The sequence below is a fragment of the Equus przewalskii genome, chromosome 21 (assembly GCF_037783145.1).
Source record: "Equus przewalskii isolate Varuska chromosome 21, EquPr2, whole genome shotgun sequence".
Taxonomy (NCBI): domain Eukaryota; kingdom Metazoa; phylum Chordata; class Mammalia; order Perissodactyla; family Equidae; genus Equus; species Equus przewalskii.
The window spans coordinates 7,371,304-7,393,417 of record NC_091851.1 but is presented as its reverse complement, the minus strand read 5'-3'; the positions used below and the strand labels follow the sequence as shown (position 1 = coordinate 7,393,417).

The 22,114-nt window shown below is 40.5% G+C and overlaps 1 protein-coding gene across 1 annotated transcript in view; it reads left to right on the top strand.

Annotated features, from left to right (window-relative positions):
* Positions 1–22,114, top strand: part of PCSK2 (proprotein convertase subtilisin/kexin type 2) — a 262,007-nt gene that overhangs the window by 33,942 nt on the left and 205,951 nt on the right. Inside the window, exon 2 of the mRNA XM_070588775.1 lies at positions 4,478–4,582. Within this exon, the coding sequence (XP_070444876.1) occupies positions 4,478–4,582 (105 nt within the window). The remainder of the gene's footprint in view (positions 1–4,477; positions 4,583–22,114) is intronic.

The following is a 22,114-nucleotide window of genomic DNA, read 5'->3' as shown; positions in this document are numbered from 1 at the left end:
GATTCTGTTGGTTTTTATTTCATATATTTGGAGGCTTTGTTGTTAGGTGCATATATAATTCTTTGTCTTTTTGATGTATTAACCTTTTTATCACCATAAAATGTCACTGTTTGTCTGTAGTAACAATTTTTGTCTTAAAATCAATTTTATCTCTTATATGTATAGTCAGTCCTCCTTTCTTTCGGTTACTGTTTGTACAGTATATCTTTCCACATTTCTTTACTTTCAACCTATTTGTGTATTTGAATCTAAAGTGTGCCTCTTTTAGATAGCATATAGTTGAATCATGGGATTGGGGATTTTTTCATCCCCTCTATATATCTCTGTCTTTTGGAGTTTTCAATCCAGTTACATTTAATGTAATACTTATGAGATAAGATTTACACTTGCTATTTTGTCATGTGTTTTCTACATGTCTTATAAAATTTTTGTTCCTTTATTCCTCCATAACGGCCTTTTTTTGTTAAATATTTTTTAGTGTACCATTTTAATTACCCTGTTTATTCTATTATATTGTTTTTAGTTATTTTCTTAGTGGTTGCTCTGGGGATTGCAATGAACATTTTAAACAATCTAGTTCAGATTAATACCAACTTAATTTCAAAAGTATACAAAAACTTTGCTACAATATAGCTATGTTCCTTCCCTCTCTTTTGTGCTATTATTGTTCTACAAATTACATATTTTTATATAAATCCATAAACATAGTTTTATAATTATTACTTTATGCAGTTTTTTCTTAAATCAAATTGGAGGGAAAAGTTGTTAAAAACAGAATACATTTACACCGTCTTTTATATTTATCTATGCATTTGCTTTTACTGATGTTATTTATTTCTTAACGTGGATTCACATTGGTGTCTAGGGTCCTTTCCTTTTACCCTAAAGAACTGCTGTTAGTACGTCCTGTAGGACAGATCTGCTAGTGATGAATTCTCTCGGGGTTTTGTTTACCCATGAATGTACGAATTTCTTCTTCACTTTTGAAGGATAGCTTTGCCAAATATAGATTTCTTGGTTGACAGTCATTTTCTTTCAGTACTTTGAATATACCAACCTACTACCTTCTGACCTGCACAGCTTCTGATAAAAAGTCAGCTGTTAATCTTATTGCACCTTTTCTATTTTTTCTCTTTCCGTGCTGCTTTCAAGATTCTCTCTTATCTTTGACTTTTGACAATTTGACTAAGTCATTTCTAGGTGTGGATCTCTTTGAGTTTTTCCTACTTTGAATTCTTGGCTGTGTATATTAATGCTCTTCATGAAATTAGGAAAGTTTTTTGCCATTATTTCTATAATGTTCTTTCTGTTCCTTTTACTTATTCCTCTCCTTCTGAGCCCCCCATTATTTGTATGTTAGTGTTCTTGATAGTGTCCCACAAGTCTCTGAGGCTCTGTTCATTTTTCTTCATTCTTTTTCTTTTTTTTCCCCCAAACAATAATCTCACTTGACCTATATTTATGTCTGATGATTCTTCCTTTGCCATCTCAATTCTGTTATTGAGATCCTCTAGTGAAAAAAAAACTTCAGTTATTGTACTTTTCAGCTCTAGAATTTCTATCTGGTTCTTTTTTTTTTTATAACATTTATCTCTTTATTGATAATCTCTATTTGGTGAGACATTATTCTCATACTTTGCTTTAATTCTTTAGACATGGTGTCTTTTAGTTCTTTAGATATACTTACGATAGCCAATTTAAAGTCTTTGTCTAGTAAGTCCAGTAACAGAAACAGGCTTTCTCAGAAACAGTTTTTATTGACTGCTTTTTTTCCCCCTGTGTATGGGCCATATGTTCCTGTTTCTTTGTGTATCTTATAATTTTTTTTCATGAAAACTAGGCATTTTAAATAATATAATGTGGCAACTCTGGAAATTTGAATCACTCTCTCAGCAGTTTTTTTGTTGTTGTCGTTTCTGAGTTTTATTGCTGTTTGTTTGTTTAGGGACTTTCCTGGACTAAGTCTGTAAAGTCTGTAATTCCTATTGTGTGCCACTGAATCTGCTTTGTTAGCTTAGTGGTCAGCTAACGACTGGACAGAGATTTCCTTAAAGACCTTGAATCAATAAGGGGTTTTTTTTTTATTCTTTGCCAAGGACTCTGTGTATATTGGGGCATGCCTTCAGTGCTCAGGCAGGCTGTTACAACTCTGCCTTGACTTTCACTTCCTGTTTTTATAGAGCATCAAGGTCAATCAGAAGTGAGCATTTAGAGCCTTCTTATATATTTTCTGGTTATGTGCACAGCTCTGCACATGTGTGTGGCCTTCTAAGTCTCTAGAAATATATTGGAGGTTTGCAAAGTCCTCTATGGACATCTCATTTCCTAGATGTTTCTTTTAAGTTTTCTGGGTGGCCTTTTGTTTGCCTCAATTTGTATTGCTGTCTCAGGAAGCTGCAATGTTAAATTGCCATCAAATATTTTTGACAAACTGCAGGGATGTGGCCTTTCCCACTGAGCAAACTCTGGGCCAGAGCAAGTAACAACAATGTGTATGAACGGGACTTCTCTCGATAGCTTCTACACAGTTATCTGGGAATGGGGCTTTTTGAATAGCTCCAAACCAAGTCTGCACCCTCCAGTGGCTGCTGTTTTTCACAGCTACTGAGATTGTGATGCAGAGCTGAGGAGAAGAGGGTGGGAATAGGGCAAGTTAAAACACCGCAAAGCTTGTCATATTACTGAAATTCAACTGTTTTCTTGGATGAATTCTCCTCAGGTTGCTGCAGTCTTTTTGTTAATTTCCAGACTCCTGAAAAAGTTGATTTGGCAATTTTCTTCAGTGTTCTAGTTGCTTTTACATAAGAGTGGACTTTTGGAGGTTCTTACTCCCTCATTATCGGACTCCCCCCACCTGCAACACATAGCATTACTTTTAAATGGAAAAAATATATAAAGGTTAAATAAATCATGATATATCTCATATAATAGAATACTATACAGCTGTTTAAAAGAAGGAAGTAGAAAATAGAAGTTTGTGATAGTAGATGAGTCATAAGTGAAGAATCATTTTGCACAATATGTTGTGTATGTGTGTGTGTGTGTGTGTGTGAAAGCAAAGAGGAAGATCTAAAATTAATTTATGTTACTATTAAGGAAATGGTAGTTTGCCCTTGGGAGTGAGTGGACCTGGAGCAGAAAAAGATAACCTTCTAAATCTGATACTGCCCCCCAAATAATTTGAATAATTTTTTACTTTATTTTTTGTATTTTACTCTGTTTCCCAGATTTTCTATATATTCATTTTATTTAATATTCATTATATTTAATAGTAATAAATGTTACTTAAGAAATATTTGGGCGTACATTTAGGCCAAATATTTCACCTAAAAATCCCAGCTTGGCCCCACTTACGTTGGTAAAGCCTTACTTTCAAAGCATTCACATCCCCTTCCCTTTTCTCCCAAACCCTGGGTGGTAACCTACATACCTAAAAGTTTTAATAGGAAATACTTTGATTAATGGAACATTACTTGGTTCATGGAGCTTTTTGAGAATCTGATGAAAATTATGTCTCATCTCTCCAGAAAAAAAGCACATATATACATGATTTTGCTTATAATTTTCAAGGATTAAATTAAATTCACTGATCAGATTAAGAACTGCAGACAACATGTATTTATAAATATGAAGATGTGAAGAAAAGGCACAGATCTGGGAACTTTGAGTTTCTGTTTTTCTACAGAAGAAAAGAAAAGAGCCCCAGAGGGGAAGTGACTTGTCCAAGGTTAAATGATAACAGACACGAGCCACATTCAGGTGTCTACACACCCAAGTCAAGGCTTTTCCCATCAAGTTACTACCTTGAATCATGAGACAAGTGACAGTTATCTTTATGTTCTCCCAGATTCTTATAGGCCCTGAGCTCTAGACAAACTCTCAATATTTTGACTTCTCCAACTAGCTCTGACACATACTCAAATCCAAGGATCTTTAGGATAGGGAAATAGAGGGAAACCTGGCCCATCATCCAACAGGTACTTATTATATTTAGATGGTTTCACTGTGCCCAACATGATGAGAGGCCCCAAGGGGTCACAGAGAAAGTCCAAGATATAGGACAGACAATCCAGCTGTGAAGACAGGACTAGGTCATGACACAATTCTGGAGCAACTAGATGTGGAGTGTAAACATCAAGAAAAGAGACTGGATAAGTTGGTGTGGGTATGAACATAAAGGGAAGGCTTTGTGGAGGAGAAGAGGAGGTGAAAAGATGTGCAGAAACTTAATAAACGGAGGAAAGAATAGGAGATATTGGGGAGAGAGGTGAATAGGCACTACGTAAGAAAAAGCAGAGAAAAAGGAAGGAGCACAGTGATGAAGAAACAGAGGGCCAAGACGGATAGTAAGTTGCCAGTGGTCTTCCACACACATCCCAAGCCATGGAGCCCCAGCATGCAGCCCCAGCTTGGGTGTCCTGTCCTGGGGCCACTCTCAAAAACTAACCATGCCTTGCATCTGTTTGACTCTCCACAGCTCCCCTTCACTGAAGGCCTGTACCACTTTTACCACAATGGCGTTGCCAAGGCCAAGAGAAGACGCAGCCTGCACCACAAGCAGCAGCTGGAGAGAGACCCCAGGGTGAGTTTCCCTATAAATCTGTCTTCTAACCTGTGTTGCCACAACTGAGCACACTCAAGTTACTGCAGTAGGCAAAAGGGATTCTGGGCAGAGTGGCACTGGGGACTCTCCATTCCTCTATCTTGTGCATAATAAATAAACCCTGTATATGCTGGGGGGGGGGGGGCAGGGGAGGGATAAACAGGGATACCACCCCTTTCTGGCTGTCTTCTCCTACATTATTGTAAAGACTTCTGGTTGCCTGTGAACATGTTTTGGCCTGTGATGGATGGGAAGACACCAAGCAGGATAATGAGTCATTTTATGGAAGCTTCCTACGGGTGAATCGACATGCTCTGAAGAGGTTGCCCTGCCCCCTATTGTGAATGGGGAAATGAGGGGGCCAGCAAGTGATCAGCTCACAATAGGCAGTGGGCTTCTCAGTATCCGTGCATGGTTGCAGCCATGGGACCAAATCAGCCCCTCTTCTCACCTTGTATTTTCTCACATTGATCTAATAAGACTCTGATTTCCCTTATGCAAATCACTAAGAAAGAAATTAATAATCTAGGCAAGTTGTTCTCTGTACATTGAAAGCCGTATAACCTCTTCTCCAGGACTCTTGGGGAAAAGCGGATGTGAGGAGGGTCAGACATTTGAGTTAGGGACTTACATATGAGACTCCTTTTGAGCTGACAGAATCTGGAGACTTATTCTGGTGGGGCTTTTCACGTGAACATTTGACTGGGTTTACTCTGGGTTTTAATTGGGAATGCAGATGAAACATACTCCTCAGCAGATCACCAACTGACAGGCCACAGGCTATTTTCCTTTCAGTTCTCAACCCAGGAGATCCCCCATTCCCTGGGGTGGAAATTCTGCTCTGAGAAGCCACTTTATTTTTGGTTTCACAGTAGGATCCAAGCCAGCCCATGCCAAGCATTCTTAAAGGATCTCCTGTAGAAGCTGGCACCACTACCAAAGGGAGAAGCTCTCTTTTCTGTGCCGTAACAGCCTTGATCCTGGCTGTACCAGTTCAGTGCCTGGGGATGCCCTTGGGAAGCCTGTGGACAGGGATCCTGCCTATGTCATCTGTGGATCCAGGGTGGACACCAGCAAACAAAGACCACTCTGGTGCACTATGACACTGGTTTTCCCTACACTTTATCCTTGGCCCATAATGTTACTCTTTATGGCCAATTGTTTTCCTTTTATTTACATATTTACTTAAAAGTCCCATTGGGTTCTCCTCTTCTATCATTAAAGATGTTGCTTCAAGATCACTTAGAGAGAAACGCATAAAAGAAACTGGGGCAGAAGAAAGAGATGCTTACAAGGCTTGGGTTGAGAAAGAGAACTGAGGAACAGAAACTAAGAAGCCATTGTTTAGTTCAGGGAGACTCCTTGGGATCATTCGGCTAAGATTTTCGTATTCTTGCACTTACTTGAAATGATCTTTGAAATGCTGGTTCTTGAAATGTGGAGTGTTGGTTCCAAAAGAGAAGAAAATAAGGTGGGTTGGGTAATAAGAAAGGCGATCATGCACTGGTGATTCCAACCATTTGTCTTTCTCCTCAAAATATTATCTATTTTAACCAAAAGGAGCCTCCATTTCCCCTTCATTGCCCATTAGTATAAGGGTCCTGGTGGCCATCTGCCTCTGCCTGGAGGTGCTGACCATCTGCCCTGCCCATGCAGACCAACAGCGGAGAGCAGGGAACCTGGAGATCATGTATCTCCCATACCTTTCCTCTGTCTTCTCATCAAGGTTAACGCCAGGGCTGTTGTCAATAATAAAGTCATTCCAGGAAAAGAAATAAAGCACAAAATCTCACAATTCTTTGCAAATAGAAAAAAAACTATTCAGTGATGACTGCTTTGTTCTAAAATACTAGATTAAGACCTGAGTCTTTCCTGCACCTTATCCCATTTTGGCATTGGCTGATAGCAAAACATGGAGGCGACTATTCTCGAACAAAAAGCATTGACTATGAATAGTGCAAGAATAGCAATATGACTTTTCTGCCCTGGGTATTTACAGACCTTAAACAAAATGCAAATATGTCGAGCATCAGGATACCTCAATTTTGGGGTTCCCAAGCACAGTCAAACAGGTTGCAAAAAGAAAAGTAAATAGAAGTATGGAGAGGATAGAGGCAGGACCGGGTAACTGGAAAGAATCATTGGTCCAGATTTTATCTCTTACATACATGTCGCAAGTTACGTTCTATAACCCAAGATCTTAAGAGTAAGTTGTTCTATCATTCTGTGAAACATATTGTCTCCTAGACATAGCAACTTAGCCATGCTTCCAGCCCCAGTTTCCTTCTTCCTCCTGCCTCTCCATTGCTTCCTGGCCTCTCTCACTCGCTGTCCTCTGGCTTGTGAAAGAGAACGCAGAGCCAAAGGAACTATGCACATGGAAGCAGGAGGGTTTGAGCTACTGCAGGCTCTCAGGGCTGCCTCTACAAGAAAGAAACCACCAAGATCTGTTAAAAACCAGAGAAATAAAGAAGAATAAGCGGACGAAGCTTGCTTTTGGTTTTGTTCTGGCTTCAGAAGAGAAATTTCAAGAATGTTTGTCCCTCATTTCACAACTAATTTTTGTGTTTAAGGAAAACAAGGAAAAGACAAGAAAGGCATCCTATGCACCTTTTGCCTGGCACAATAAAGTGCTCCTCTCAACAGGTTTATATTTATTCATTGATATGCAGGGCAGTAGCTAAGAAAATAGATTCTGATGCAGACTGTTTTAAAGGTATTCTCTTGCCATTCAGTTTTCTCCTGCTACAAAGATTAGCAGAATCTTGAGTAGCATCATTTAGATGCTAAAAAGCAAAAATTGTGTCTTGTTTATTTCTGGATATCTCTGCACGATGCAGTTTTGAGTTCATAGTAAATTCTCAATAAATGCCTGTCAAATTAATGGATGATTAATCATTTTTCCTCAGGGTTTTAATCTATGAAATAGTATTGTTCTTCCCATCTTACATTTTTATCACTATTCTAAAATATGCATCCATTAGGAAACAAAAGTACAGCCTTATCTCTAGTCCCTTTGTTAGATCTTTTCTTAATTATGGGTAAAAGAAACCACTTCATTTCATTACTTCTGAGTCTTCTCACTGAGAATCCCAAGAATAACCAGTTTTTGGAGAAGGGGCAGAGCAAAATGGCGGGGTGAGCTGAGCCGGGATTCTCTCCCCTCCAAAATACAACAAAAGATTGGAAGAACTGAATTTCAGAGAATAAACATAATGCCAGCTCGTTAGAGACCTACAATACCAAGAAGGCGGAGATCATAAACCCCACTTACAGCCTTGGAGGCGCTGGAACAGTAGGAGAGAACATCGCTCCCTCCCCTAGAGTCTGCGATTCGCTGCGGCGCGGGTCGGGAAGAATAACCAGTTTTTAATTTCCAAAGTCACACTGTGTCCCTGATCATATTCACAGTCACAGTACAACCACTGAAGCAAAGACAATGTGTTTGGAAAGTGTGGGCAACTAAAGCAACTTGAAGACATAATAAATAAATCCAAAGCTGGAATGAAATAATAAAACCAAAAATTCCTTCTTTAGCATCGGGGTCAAAAACAATACTCCCTGTCCAAAACCTCTGTGAGATTTGTTAAACTTAGCTAAAAGCAGCATCAACAAATCTTGAAGCCAACCTAATTGTGGTTCACAGTCTACATATTAAGCCCCATAAATTCAACAAGTACTTGAAAAGCTGCTGAGGAATAGATTTAAGACACTTGTTTCACAGTCCTGTCGAATTGTATTTGTGCATCTGACAGAGAGAGTGTCAAAATGAAATGCATTCAAAAACATAAAGACTCCCATCTTTCACTGAGTAACACACACTAGTCAAATGGAAGCCAAATAATTCAACAAGAAGGAACCAGAACTTCATTTGTGGAAAGAAGTTATATTTAATTCAAGAATTACAAACATTTATTTCCTTTTCTAAGCAATTTTACTGGACCATATCCTTTGGAGTCATTTGTAAACCTATTTCAATTTTATAAGTTAGAAATTCTTATCAGTCCACTGAAGACTTTTCTCCATTGCCTCGTCTCAAAGAATGGATGATGTTTCCTTTGTGTTCTATTTATGGGAGCCATATCTTTCTAGCTTCTTCCTTGCCCAATGTATCCACATGTCTAATGACCATAGACAGCAGCCACAAGATCCAGTTAACATCTATTTTTGTCATTTAAGGGTCTCTTCTGAACATATTTGTGCAGTTTTTAAGGTACTCCAAAAACCCACAAAAGTTAGTTTTACTGGATAGTCCTTCAAAAATCCCATAGAACCAAACCACCAGAACAAAAGAGAATTTTTCCTACTCTAAAATTAACTGAACATGACTAGTGTGATTTGTTTGTAAAAATCTATATGAGTGAACCAGGCTTTCTTTGTCCATGGGCCTTTACAATAATTGATATTGTTTTTAAAACTGGATTTATTATCATGGTTGAAACTCAGGTAGTGAATAGAAGCTGGGAACGGCTTGTAATTGCTTCAGGTCCTTTTCGGACATGACACAATAAAGCTTTTAGGTCTAACTCGGAGGGGATAATTTAGCCGTGACTGGTGAACACCTTGTACATAGACTCAGATCATAAAGATTAAGCATAGATGACATGGAAAGTGTGATCTGAAGATGAGACTATTAGAACAATAATATAGCAATTTATTCTCAGTGCACACACAGCTTTCTGAGAAGAATACTGGACCTTCAGCAGTTCAAAGCAGGCAAAAAAATTCATTTACCCTCTTCCTCCACAAATTACATAAAATTTTGTCACAATTGCTAAGCTCTTAGCTTCTAATCATTTTCAAATACCTAACATCAGTCATAGTAATTTTTTATAATGATGACAGGCCACTCATGTATTATGCCTTTCCTTTGATTCATATTAGATAGCTATTTGATTGCTTAGATTAAAAGTTGGGGAAGAGAAGAAAAGGCATTATTATCTTTTGGAAAATCTACTTTCAAATAGAAAAGATCCTGGAGAAAAATGTCTTCCTCCACTTTTTTTCTGGTTTTGACCAGTCCTTCCTCAGTGGGTAATTAATGGAGTTTGAGGTGTCCTCTCCTTAGCATCATGGGGAGCAAAGGAGAGCTTCTCAGCCAGGGGGTGGGTAAAAATAGAAATTAGATAGTTTTAGTGCCTTTTTAAAAGAATTTACACCCAAAGAATAGGTTGCTTTTTATCTTCATACTTAACTCTAAAATGGTGAGATTTGAGGTTTTAAGATACTGCTCTAAGAAACATATAGGAATTCTCCAATTTATCTTCTAAATGTCTCCTTGAAGGAAAAAAAGGGAAACAGATAGATTTAATTATATTTTACTTATTAAAAAACAAGTATGGGGGGCCAGACTCATGGCTGAGTGATTAAGTTTCCACTTGCCATTTCGGCAGCCCAGGTTGGTGGGTTCGGATCCTGAGTGCAGACCTGCTCCACTCATCAGCCATGCTGTGGACGCGTCCCACGTACAAAATAAAGGAAGACTGGCACAGATGTTAGCTCAGGGACAATCTTCCTCAAGCAAAATTAAAAAAAGAGGAAGATTGGCAACAGATCTTAGCTCAGGGTGAATCTTCCACTCCAAACAAACAAACAGGAATGGTAAGTTTATTATAACTATTATAGCGAATACAATAGTATTTTGTATTTCTGTAGAACTTTTATTCCAGAAGCCATTCATGGCCGCCTTTTCTTCACTTTCTCATTTCCTTGTAGCATGAGTTGGACCAACAGGTGTTATTCTATCCTGAAATGGGGGTACAAAGAGGTTGACGTGTGCCTGAGTCACCCATGGCTTTGTGAAGGCCCAGAACAGCAACTCAAGTCCCAACAATGGTGACCATCTTTTGCAACCTAAATTTAGGTCTCCTGGTCAGACAAGAGAGCAACCTGGTTGGAACTGGGATTCTCATGGGGACAGAGCTGTCCATGATGCATGATCATAGAGCTCAGTGATCCCTGAAGAATACCCTGCAAGTATGGCTTTGGCCACTGGTGGGATTTGAAAATAGAATGAAATTCCTTCAACTCTTGGGGCCTTAGCAGTATAGATTAGCCAGAATTCCTCAGAGAGACTCCTCCCTGGGCTAATGAGCATTCATGGGTGCCTCCGGCATGTCTACTCCAAACAGAGAAAGAAAGTAAACTGATGTTGAAGCTTGTGAAGAACAAGATAGAGAAGGAGAGACAGAAGCACAGGAAAAATTTTAAAATAAAAAAAAATCTGATTGGCGGAATGTAGGTGAGACCACACCCCTCAATAACCCCCCAACAATTTCACCTGGACCCTTCAGTAACCTGGGCCTTTACTATTCTGTAAATAACTTGATTTTCTATCATAAAAAAAGGAACCATATTGCCCACTGCAAAGGGGCGGTTAACTCCAAAAGGAGTGCATAGCAGAGTTAAGCAGACATCATTTCTTTCTCTTTTCCTCTGGTTTTCCCTCCCTGCCCCTCTCCACCTATTTCCCCTCCTCAAGAATCCATAAGCAGCAAACACACACTTTTAGAATGTGCTGTGTGTCTCAGGCTCCAAGAAGAAAGCTGCTTTATAGAAATGAACTACAAATGTGAGTGAATCCACGGACAGTGAAATCCATTAGGAAAGCACTGGGCTCATGCCTCTTTATGCCCAGCCAGCCAGCTAGGGACACTCTGCACACTAGTGAGGAGAAAGCAAAGACACAGCCCTTTACCCATCACGCTCCTGACGTTTTTGCAGGAACGAGACCACCGAGTCAGAAGAGACTAGAGAGTATTGCTCCAAAGACTTCTCTTGCTTTAATTTGAAAACTGTTGTGAGAATAGTAAATGTGTGTTGAATGCTGCTGTTTTAGTCTGGGATCCTGCAAAAAGCAAACCCCAAGACAAAGACTTGGAAGAGGGTCATTTCTTTGGGAGGTTGATCCTAGGAGCACAAGAAAAAGAGTAAAATGTGAAAGAGAAATGAGGCAAGCAAAGAAAGGGGGCCTGCTCAGCAGGTGTCCATCATAGGCATCAGTCCCACGGGGCACTCTCTGCGGGAGTTGTGTAGAATGTGCTTCCGGGTCATCCCACAGGGAACGAGGTTGCTGGATGATTAACCCACTGGCTCTGTCTCTCATTTTTGAGCTCACCTGGGATGTGAAATCCCTGGGACTTCCAGGCTGCCCTGTGCACAGGCTGAGGATGCTGGAGAAAGCCCTCAAGCAGAGAGGCAGAGATGAAGATGCTTGACTTGAGAAGCTGTCAGCAGTAGCAAGTGAACTCAGAGGAGGACTGAGAGAATATGGGGGTGACATCATCAGCTACTGCTACAGCCCTATCCTTCCAACACTGTGCTGAGGACTTAGCAGCAGCATCTGATTAAACCTCACATGTCTCCTATGAATTAAATACTATCAGATTTCCAGTCTACAGGTGAGGAAATGGGAGCTTAGAGAGGCTGGTGACTTACCAAAAGTCCCGTAGTTTGTAACGGGTCTTCACCACTGCACAGTGCCGCTCTGTCACCAACTTGTATTTCATAAATTAATTTTCCCTGCTCCTCCACACAAAGAGAATTATAGAACAGGAAGAGTTCAAAGGAAACAGTGATTCAGGCTTTTGCCTTAAACCTTTAAAATATTTTATTTACCACTGAGACAAAAATAGACCCAGAGAGGGTAAGTGACTTATCTGGGGTCACACAGCCATAATTGATGGAGAGGAAATAATAAAACTCATGACTCCTCGCAATACCAGATCTGATTTAAAGAAAAGGCTAACTGAGGATTGACAGTGCTTATGAATTTGTGATTCTTTAAAAAATTGTTCTCACTAATTAACAATTGGATTCCCTAAATCAAAAATAGCATAGTGAAACAAACGAAGTTACATCATCATTATGTAACTTATGTGAATTTGAAGAACTCAGCTAGAAACAGAAAAGTAAAAAAAGAAGGGGGAAATAACAACAAGGGTGGGCCCTTCTGCTCCCGGTTCTGCCCACCTTGCTTGTCCCTTAGTGGTCGTAAATGACTAGAGCAGCTGAGTGAGCAGTCGCTTCGTTTCCCTCGTGACGCTCACAGTGGAGCATTTCGCCTCCAGGTGAGAGACTCGAGCATTTAAAGATAATGATTTTGATACAAAATATTTCCTAAGAACTAGGCAGCTTCTTCGTCTGCTGTGTGAACAATGCAACAGGACCAGATTCCTTGTGGAAGGGAAATTCCACACATGATGTATTGAGACCAAATATATCCATTTCTAACTTTCCTAAGAAATTTTCGAAGTTCATTTTGACCATGAGTAATTTCCACCTTACCCGCTTCAGAATTCCATCCCTACAGTATGATTCCTCTATGAAAAAGTAAACAAAGATGGTGTCAGTCTGGATTTCCTGGAAACAGACTCCGAGATGGGGAGTTGCATACACAAAAGATGTTTCTAGGAATTTTAGTTGCACACATGGTTAAGAACAGTGCTATCTCACGCTGCTCCCTCCATTTTCAAGCCAGCAACACTCATCAGATCCTTCCTGTGCCTCACATCCCTCTGCTTTCTCTTCTGCCTAAGGGTTCGTGTGACATCACTGGGCCCACTCAGCCCAGCATAATCCCCCCCTCTTAAGGTCAGCAGATTAGTGACCTTAATTACATCTGCAAAGTCCCTTTTACCATGTGATGTACCATAACCACGAAAGTAATACCGGGGGCTGGAGACCCTAGTGGTCAAAATTCTTCCCTGAGCCTCGACCTTTCTGGAAGAGTTGGCATGCCTTCTGGGGTCAGCAGCTTTCTCTAGGCAGCCCAGCTTGCCCCCACTGCCCTCCTCCAGGGAGTGCATTTAGCTCAGATGGCAACACGAATCTGTAGGCACACAACCTTGACCACACTTCGAGGCCAACTGGTGAAGCCAAGAGACCCATGTGGAGGAGATTCTGAGTTCGCTTCCCCAGCTGGTGACCAAATTCACTTTCTGGGCTCCTCAGGTGTAAACATTCCTTGCAGTATACGTTTTGAGAGTGACTTAACAGCATTGGGAGAAGGAAAAAGGTGTTGAGGGAGGAAGCACGGGAGAGATGTCTTCAGTAATGCCCCACTCGGTGGGAAAAACTAATCTGGCCCAATCTGCTGGTTTAATATGCCGAAGGGAGGGCTTCCAGGATCTCCTGGGGCGCTGCAGATGTGCCTGGCTTCCCGCCTCCCAGAGCTGCTGCTAGTGCTATAATTAACTATTTGTGGAAACAGGGGAGAATTCTTTACTATGGATTCAGAAAGGCTCAGGGAAATCTGCGAATGAGTAAGCCTGATTTTTCTAGTTGTTCTGAGCACATTTTTCAATGATTACTACTGTTCACGCTGCCATACTTACTAAAAGGGAAGGAGGAAGACTCTGGGAGGCACCATTCCAGCAAGCCCGGCGATCTTGGGAGAGTTTCAAATTTCTTTGGGAAAATTCTAACAAGCCTAGTGCAGAGAAAAGCAACACAGAGGGAAGAAAGTGATTCTGTGTCATCTTTACAACTCACAAGGTGAAGACTCAAATGGTGAGCTGGCAAACTTTTAGGACTTCCTGGCAAAATCTCAGATGTTTGTAGGACAAATTTGTCCTGATCTGCCTTACCTGGTTCCTTCCCCAACCTTTCCCAAGATGCAAAAGGAAATGTCTTTAAATATCTAAAATGCCTCTATTATGTCCTCTAAGAATGAGCATTTTGTGTATGCTTATTAACCTCCCAATATAACTCCGTTATCTAGTTGCTTGCTAGCAAAGCATTTATTCATTCAACAAGGATTTACTAGTTCAACTACATGCTGAGCACTGTTCTAAGTCCTGGGACACCACAAGGAACCAAACAGACAAAGCCCTCCTCCCATGAAGCTTCTATACTAGTGGGGATGAAGGAGAGAGACAAAAACCAGATGAACAGAGCTGTCACATGATTGATGGTGAATGTATTACGAGAATGAACAGAGCAATGTGTGAGGAAGAGGAAGTGAAATGGGAGGGGTGTTTCCCTTTTATAAAAAGCCTCCGGAGTTGGCTACTCTGGCAAGGTGACATTTAAACATAGACCTGAAGAGATCAGGAAGGTACCTATGTGGCTAAATGCAGAAAGGGCATTCCCAGCAGAGGAATCAGCAAGAGGAAAGGCATGGCGTCCAGGGCACACTTGATGTGTTCTGGGAATAGCAAGAATGCCAGTAAGTCTGGGAAGACATGAGCCGAGGAGAACAGGGAAAGAAATGAGGTCAGAGGAGCAAGGGAGAAAGACCACGGAAGACATTACAGATCAGGGTATGGAACTTGGATTGACTTTGAATGGGACGGGATTTCTCTGCATCAGGATGAATAATAGACTATGTGGTGGGCTCAGGGGGTACTACTGGAAACCAGGGAGATCAGTGCAAGGTGATTGCTACATTCCAGAAGAGAAAGGTTGGTAGCTTAGGCCAGAGTAGAAGTTGGTGGAGGGGGTGAGACAGAAGTCAGATCTGGGGATATATTGTGAAGGTAGATTCTCCAAATGTGCTCATTCATTTGCTGATGGATTAGATAGAGTGGAAGAGAGGAGGCAAAGGTGACTCAGTGTTACTGGCATGAGTTACTACAGCAAGGAGATAGCATTTATGTAGACGGCAAAAACAGAAGGAGAAGCAGGTTGATGGGGAGTGGATAGGAAATCAAGAGTTTTGTTTAGAGCTGTTAATGTGGGAGATTTGCATTGAGCGTCCAGGTGAAGAGGTGAAATAAGCAAGTGAATTTAAAGGTCTAGGATAGAGGTCAGAGCTGAAGACATAATTTAGGAGTCACCCACACATTGATAGCATTCAATGCCATGAGACTCGTTGAGATTATGTAAGAAATGAGCGTAAATAGAGAAGACAAGCTGTGTGGGACTGAGCCATAGGGTACTCTAAAATTTAGAAGTCTGGAAGATGACTGGGGACCAGCAAGGGAGACAGAAAAGTGACAAACAATGTAGGAAGAGAATCAGAGGTCAAGCAAAGCCTAATATAGTCAATGTGTCCTCCTCACTCATATTTTACCAGAGTAACTTGGCTGTCCCTATAATTATTTCTTACTAGAACCACTTAGAGATATCCAGAAAATATGGCAAAGTGACCAGGAAAAAGCCTCTGTTTGGCATGGTAAGAGGAGAATCTGTGTTAGGCACTTCTTTTTAATTTTAAGGAACTATAAAACCTATAGGAAAGATCGATTTTGACTGTAAACCCAAAGGAAAGAACGTTAATCTCCAACTAAGAAAAATAAGTATGCAAGCTGTGTTAATTCAATTCTGATCACATTTTCATGGATTTCAGAAAGACAGAGTTCTCCAGATAATTTCCTGTTAAGATTCAGAATCTATCTAGAAAGTAATTTTTCACTCCTTCAACTACTACTCCAAAATGAATTTTATTCAATGCTTAGCTGAAGGAAACTATCAATGTTCCTTAATGATGACATAAACAAATAGTGAAAATAGGTGTTATGTCTATCTAGCTACTAAATTTTCCTAAGATAATGTTTCGTGAGACAAAGCTACGTTTGGAGTTGGATATGCCTCAGAAAGTTTTTCTTTTTAACTCACTTTTTGAAACTCTCTTTAGATATTTGTAAATTGGCTTAGCCATTTTCCCCTTATGATGTCCGCTGACATGTTTGTGATCACATCTCCATCTATAAACAACCTTGCTGTGCTTAAATCCCAGCCAAGGGAATTTTGAAAATGAGTGGCATTGAATTCCTACCATTTCCAGTAGTTTCAAACCCTTGTGGGTTGAGGAGAGGCTATGAGTGAAGCCAGGTCTAGAAATGAGTAAACAGCAGTTAGACAAAGAGATTCATGTCTGAATAACAACCCAATTGCTGGAGTTTATCTAATTGGTTTCCCATTATCTGTACTGAAAATGTTGTGTTTTCCATCTTCTCTACGGCAAATATGTCCCATTTAGCAACAAAGAAGTTATTGCCCGAGAGAAAACAGGTAAGACAAAACAATTTTCCATTTTCCATTTCCCTTGAAAAGCCAGAGCAGCCCACCCCATGTAAAGAATTGCCTAATGGATGTTAGTTTATAAGGACACCTCAGAGAAATGAGAGGAGAGAGCCCTCCCAGAGAACAGAAGAAAATCAAAGCAATTCAAACCTACTGTGTGGAGAGAGACTCAAATAATTATCTACCAGGGAGAAAAGGAGCATGACGGAGAGAGTACAACTTGGGTCATTCTTGGGTTTTGATACTAGCTCTGTCACCAATTAGCAATGTTTCCTTGGACGAACTGTTTGACGTCCCATCCTTCAGTTTTCTTATCAATACAGTGGGGAATATAGACTAGTTTGTCTCCAAAATGCCCCTTCAGGTCTTGATATCAGAGATTCCAGGGGCAAGCCCAAGTCCCTCCAACTGGTTAATGACAAAGCAAGGACTAAAATCCAGTTATTTCCACTAGTCTGTGACCCTTTCTTTGCAGATCTTTATTTCTATCTGAAAAAATGGGGGTTTCCTTTAAATTGTAGTTCTTCCAAACACTTCAGAGTATCGATTTATGTTAGTATCCTCATCTTTTAGAAGAGAATTTCCAGCCTGTGTTGTTCAAACCAGTTTATGAAAGCCCTAGAATTCCACTTCTTGCCTCAAAAGCAATGTTAGATGGTGAGGTGGACGTTATTCATCCACTTCAAAGATAACAACTCCTCTATTGTGTTTCATAAATTGGGATTTGGTGTGAAGATTTCTCTGGGGAGGTGGGTGTGGAGGAGTGGAGGTATTTCAACCAAAAAAAATCAGTTTGAGAACCACTAATTTCTAAGTAAGTTATGTTCTTTAATCAGTCAATCAATGTGTCCAACCAGGATCACGAACTGAATGACTAGAGAGGCCAGGCAAATAAGTCACCAGTGGAGGTGGGGTGGGTGTGAGCAAAGCAGTAACTCAAGCGAGAGGACAAATGACAACATTATCTTCTGCCTCTAGGCAGGGAACACAGCAGGGAGTGGTGGGGACTGCGGAAAACCAGAGTACACACCCTGTCAAAAGGAGGAAGCACAGTCTCTTCCTCGGCTGATTGTTACCTCTCAAGAATAGAGGCCATGGCTGCCGGATTTCCCAATTTTTCAAGAATATCAGAAAATACCAACCCTTGTGCAAAATCTTTGTGCTTTTTAAAAATATTAGTGACTTAGCCAAAAATTCTTAACACACTAGAAATTAAAGAAAATAAGTCAACAGAAAAAATTTGTCCAAGGGGTGCCGTTTTATAATCCCAGCACCACAACTTCCCAAAACAGGATGACCCAGCATCTGGCAAGACACCTCTGTGACTAGCCCCTGACTTCACTATTCGCCAAGGCAGTCCACGTAAAAGTTCTTCCTTCAGACAGTCCCATATGTACCTCCTTAAATGTTGGTCCACGATCCAGGTTCCGCTTTCTGGGGCCAAATGGTTTCATCCTCCATGGGAGAACCCTTCAAACATTTGAAGATAGTTATCATGCCTCCTGGGTCTTCTTTGGAGTAAACGTTCTTGGTTCTTTCCGATGTTCTAATTGAGCACTGCATTTTAAATGTTCTCTGAACATTATCTGAGAACTAAACACACAATCCTGGTACAGCCTGATGACGTCGGAGTAGCCTTGGACTTCACTTCCCGTATTTTGAAAACTATTCTTCTATTAACACACCATAGGATCACTTTAGCCTTTTTTAGAAGTCATAGATCTTATTATTGACTAATACTGACCTTATAACTAGCCAAAATTTCTAAGTTCTTCTTAAATATGCTGTGAATCAATCTATCCTTGGAGGATGGGGTAATGGTCCTCAAGCAAGGACTTAGACTTAATGCCTGAATTTTTCATCTTGTTAGAGTTCATGGTGACCTGTCAAGATTTCACTGGATCCTGATTCAGTCTCCTTCCCCGCTTCCTGTCATCTACGATTTTCATCAGCATTAATATCCTCAACCAGTTCTTCATAAAAAGGGTGAATAGGACAAAAAAAATGGCAAGGCTCAGAACCCTTTGTCCAGGATGATAGAAATCTATTAACATAGACTCTAAGGAGTATCTTACAATGATCTCATATTGGAAGGAAATTATAAAGCACCCCAAACCCCCAAACATCATTCAGGTTAAATGAAAAACAGCATCTCAGCAGGGAGGCCATTTGGAGACTGGGTTTACATGGCTTCACTGCGTCACTCTGAATCCAGCTGATTTGTTTGTGTGCGCTGCTTTCAGAGCAATCAGTTTGTTTGCCATGGAGCTATCTAATTCAGCCATTCACATGACCAGAATCACCAGACCAACCAGTTTTCAATCTGATCTTTTGAGGTAATTTGAATTCAGTTGATCATTTGTCCACACATCTGCAACTGGTTGATGTTTAATCATGAAAAACTGTAATCAAAGAACCAAAATCAATGAGTAGTCATCAATGCTAATCCTGAGAGGACCAGGTGGCACTCAAGTGTGGACAAAATTAAATTCTTCTAAAACTTAATAAAGTGATTCCTTTTAAATGAGTAAGTCAAGACATCTCAGAAATAGACTAATTCAGCTAAGGATCATACTCTCTATGGCTAAAATAATAACTTATCATTTGACTTGTATCAGAGCACTCAAAAAATTTCTCTACCACTTATTCATGTGACATGAGCAAGTCACTTAACCCTCAATAATTGCCTCTATTTTGCCATCTCTATCATTAAATAACAATGAAAGTCCAAATGTCTGGAAATAAATTGCCTTAATTTTTAATCTCTATCGCGGAATCACGGTGAAAGTGCAAAACTCTGCAAATAAATGCCTAAGACTTCAAAGCTAGAAGGGTGACTTTATCTTTGAAAGTACACATTAGTTTCACAAATACATCATGACTTTTGCCAGAGCAGAAAGGGTGACGGTGTCACCTACTTCTTTTGCATTTTCTCCCACTTACTTTTCTACTTATTTTCCTTGCCTGCCTCTACTACAAGAAAAATTTTAGTGTGGATTAAAACAGTGTTCCAAACACTATTATGTTAGAGTCCTTGTATTTCTCACCAAATGTTGTAAATAATAAAAATATTATTGGATAAGTTTATTATTAGATAAGCTAGATTGTGTTGCAGTAACAAATTAACCGCCAAGTCCCAATGGTTTAATATATAAATGCTTACTGTTCACTCATGCTACATGTCCAGCATGGGTTGGTGGGAGCTCTGATTAACAAAATCTTTCAGTAACTGATGCTGTTGAAGATTATACCATCTTGAGATGTCACTATCCTAACATAGGGCTTCCAGGACAGTGGAAGAGAAAGGGAAGAGGAAGCATGACAAGTTCAACCCTCTGTTACATGCCTTATCTTGGAAATGACACATATCCTTTCTCCCCACCACCCACTGGCCAGAAAGAGACATAATGTACATCTGAGTATGAAGAAGCTAAGAAATGTAGTGCTCCCGTGCGCTAAGGAAGGAGAGATAAACTGGATATGGGCAATAGTAGAAGTCCCTTGCATAGCGTATTTTTTATTCAAAACAATAATAAAAATATGAATAGAGCCAGCCCTGTGGCACAGCGGTTAAATTCGCACATTCCGCTTTAGTGGCCCGGGGTTCGTCGGTTCAGATCCTGGGTGCAGACGTGGCACTGCTTGGCAAGCCATGCTGTGGCAGGCATCCCACATATAAAGTAGAGGAAGATGGGCACAGATGTGAGCTCAGGGCCAGCCTTCCTCAGTAAAAAGAGGAGGATTGGCAGCAGATGTTAGCTCAGGGCTAATCTTCCTCAAAAAATAAAAAAAATAAAAAATAAAACAAAATATGAATAAAAGCATGTTCTATTCTTGGGGGTGATTCCCAGGGACTGAGACTTTCCCATAAACTCAGCATGCATGTTTATAATTATAGTGGCAGCAATTACTCCCATGCAATCTCTGGCTAAAGAGAAAGGATGAAGCATTTGTGCCAAACTGGGGCACTTGTATTGCACTACGATGGTTGGCACAACCTCTCCCATCATGTGTGCTCTTCTGCGATGTGACCTGACCCCTCCTCTGTCAGTAGGTATAGTCTATTCCACCACCCCCTTGAACCCGAGCAGGCTCTATGACTTTTTGTCCAGTAGAATGTGGTAGGAGTGATGTGTGCCAGTTTTGGGTATAGCACTTACCTAACGTGGTAGGTAGCTTCCACTCCTGCCTCTTGGAACCCAACAGCCATGTAGGAAGTGTGACTACCCTGAGAAGACCATGCTATTAGAAGGCCAAGCCAAGTGGACAGGCTGATAGGCCATGAGGAGAGAGAGAAGCCAACGAGGGCCAAGATACCAGACACACGAGTGAAGAAGCCACCTTGGAAGGCCCAGCCACTCTGACCACTGCTACCTGCAGACAAACCACCCAGCCACATCTCTTCTGAAGTTCTGACCCATGAAATCTTGAGCCAAATAAAATATTGTTTTAAGCCACTAATTTTGGGGGTAGTTTACTGTGCAGCAATAGATAACCAGAAGGCAAATGAATTTTCCCACCAGTTCAGATGGAGACGAGTGGTGAAGAGCTGAGTCACGGCATGAAGCGTGGTCAAATGGACAGACAGGCTGACCCTGACGACACTATGCCCTAGCCGTCTAGAGCATATTCGCAGGGCATTTTAATCAATGTCATTTCTTTGGAATTATTGTTTTTGTGATTTGTTTATATGTAACTTGTGAACTTGTTTTAGTTTTACAGTTGTATAGGAGCTATAAGTATTAGGAGTTGCTACCAAATTTTATTTTGTGCATATTTTAAATAACATATCAATATTGGGAGACCAATGGAAAGTGATTTTCCTTGTAAGAGAGTCCATTCTTTGTTCAGGTTTATTCAAGTTTGAGAAACCAATGAATTTGTAAAAGATCTAAAAGAGGTGGATTTTTTCCGAAATGTCAAGTTTGGCGTGAGACAAAAACAAAATGCAGTGACGTCACTGGGTGCCACGTGTGTGGTGGAAAAGGAGTCAAAGGAAGACTCAGGAGCTGTGGGTTCTAATCACAGCTCCGTCGTTTATTGTCTGTGTGGGAGACAGAACACCACTTCGCTTTTATGGTCCTCAACACCCCCATCTGTGAAATGATGAATGGCATCAGCCTTGCTCATTGCACCGAGTTACTGTGGCCACCAAATAAGATGGCAGGAGGAAAGGTTCTCTGAATGCTGTGAAGTGTTACTATTGTTCAAAGAGATTCAGGGCGGGAGTTTGAGTTTCGTGCTGAAAAATCTAAAAATAACCTGACTAAAAATGTGTAGGAAGTGAGTTTAAAAGAATCTCAAGCAAAATTATTTTTTAAAATTCAAACCAGTGCCTTTTCAAGTAGCAAATTACATTGAATTTAAATTTTCTTTGAAGTACGAGGAAACTTGCAATCTGCTGAGATGCTCGGTCTGGAAAAAGAGGGTGAAAGCAGAGCTCGTGCCCCTCTGGATTTCCATAACTTTCTAGCCTGTCTGGAGTATAGATTTGTGGCTGAGTTGATAAGCTTTAGACAGATGCAGATTTTAGTCTCAGGTCCA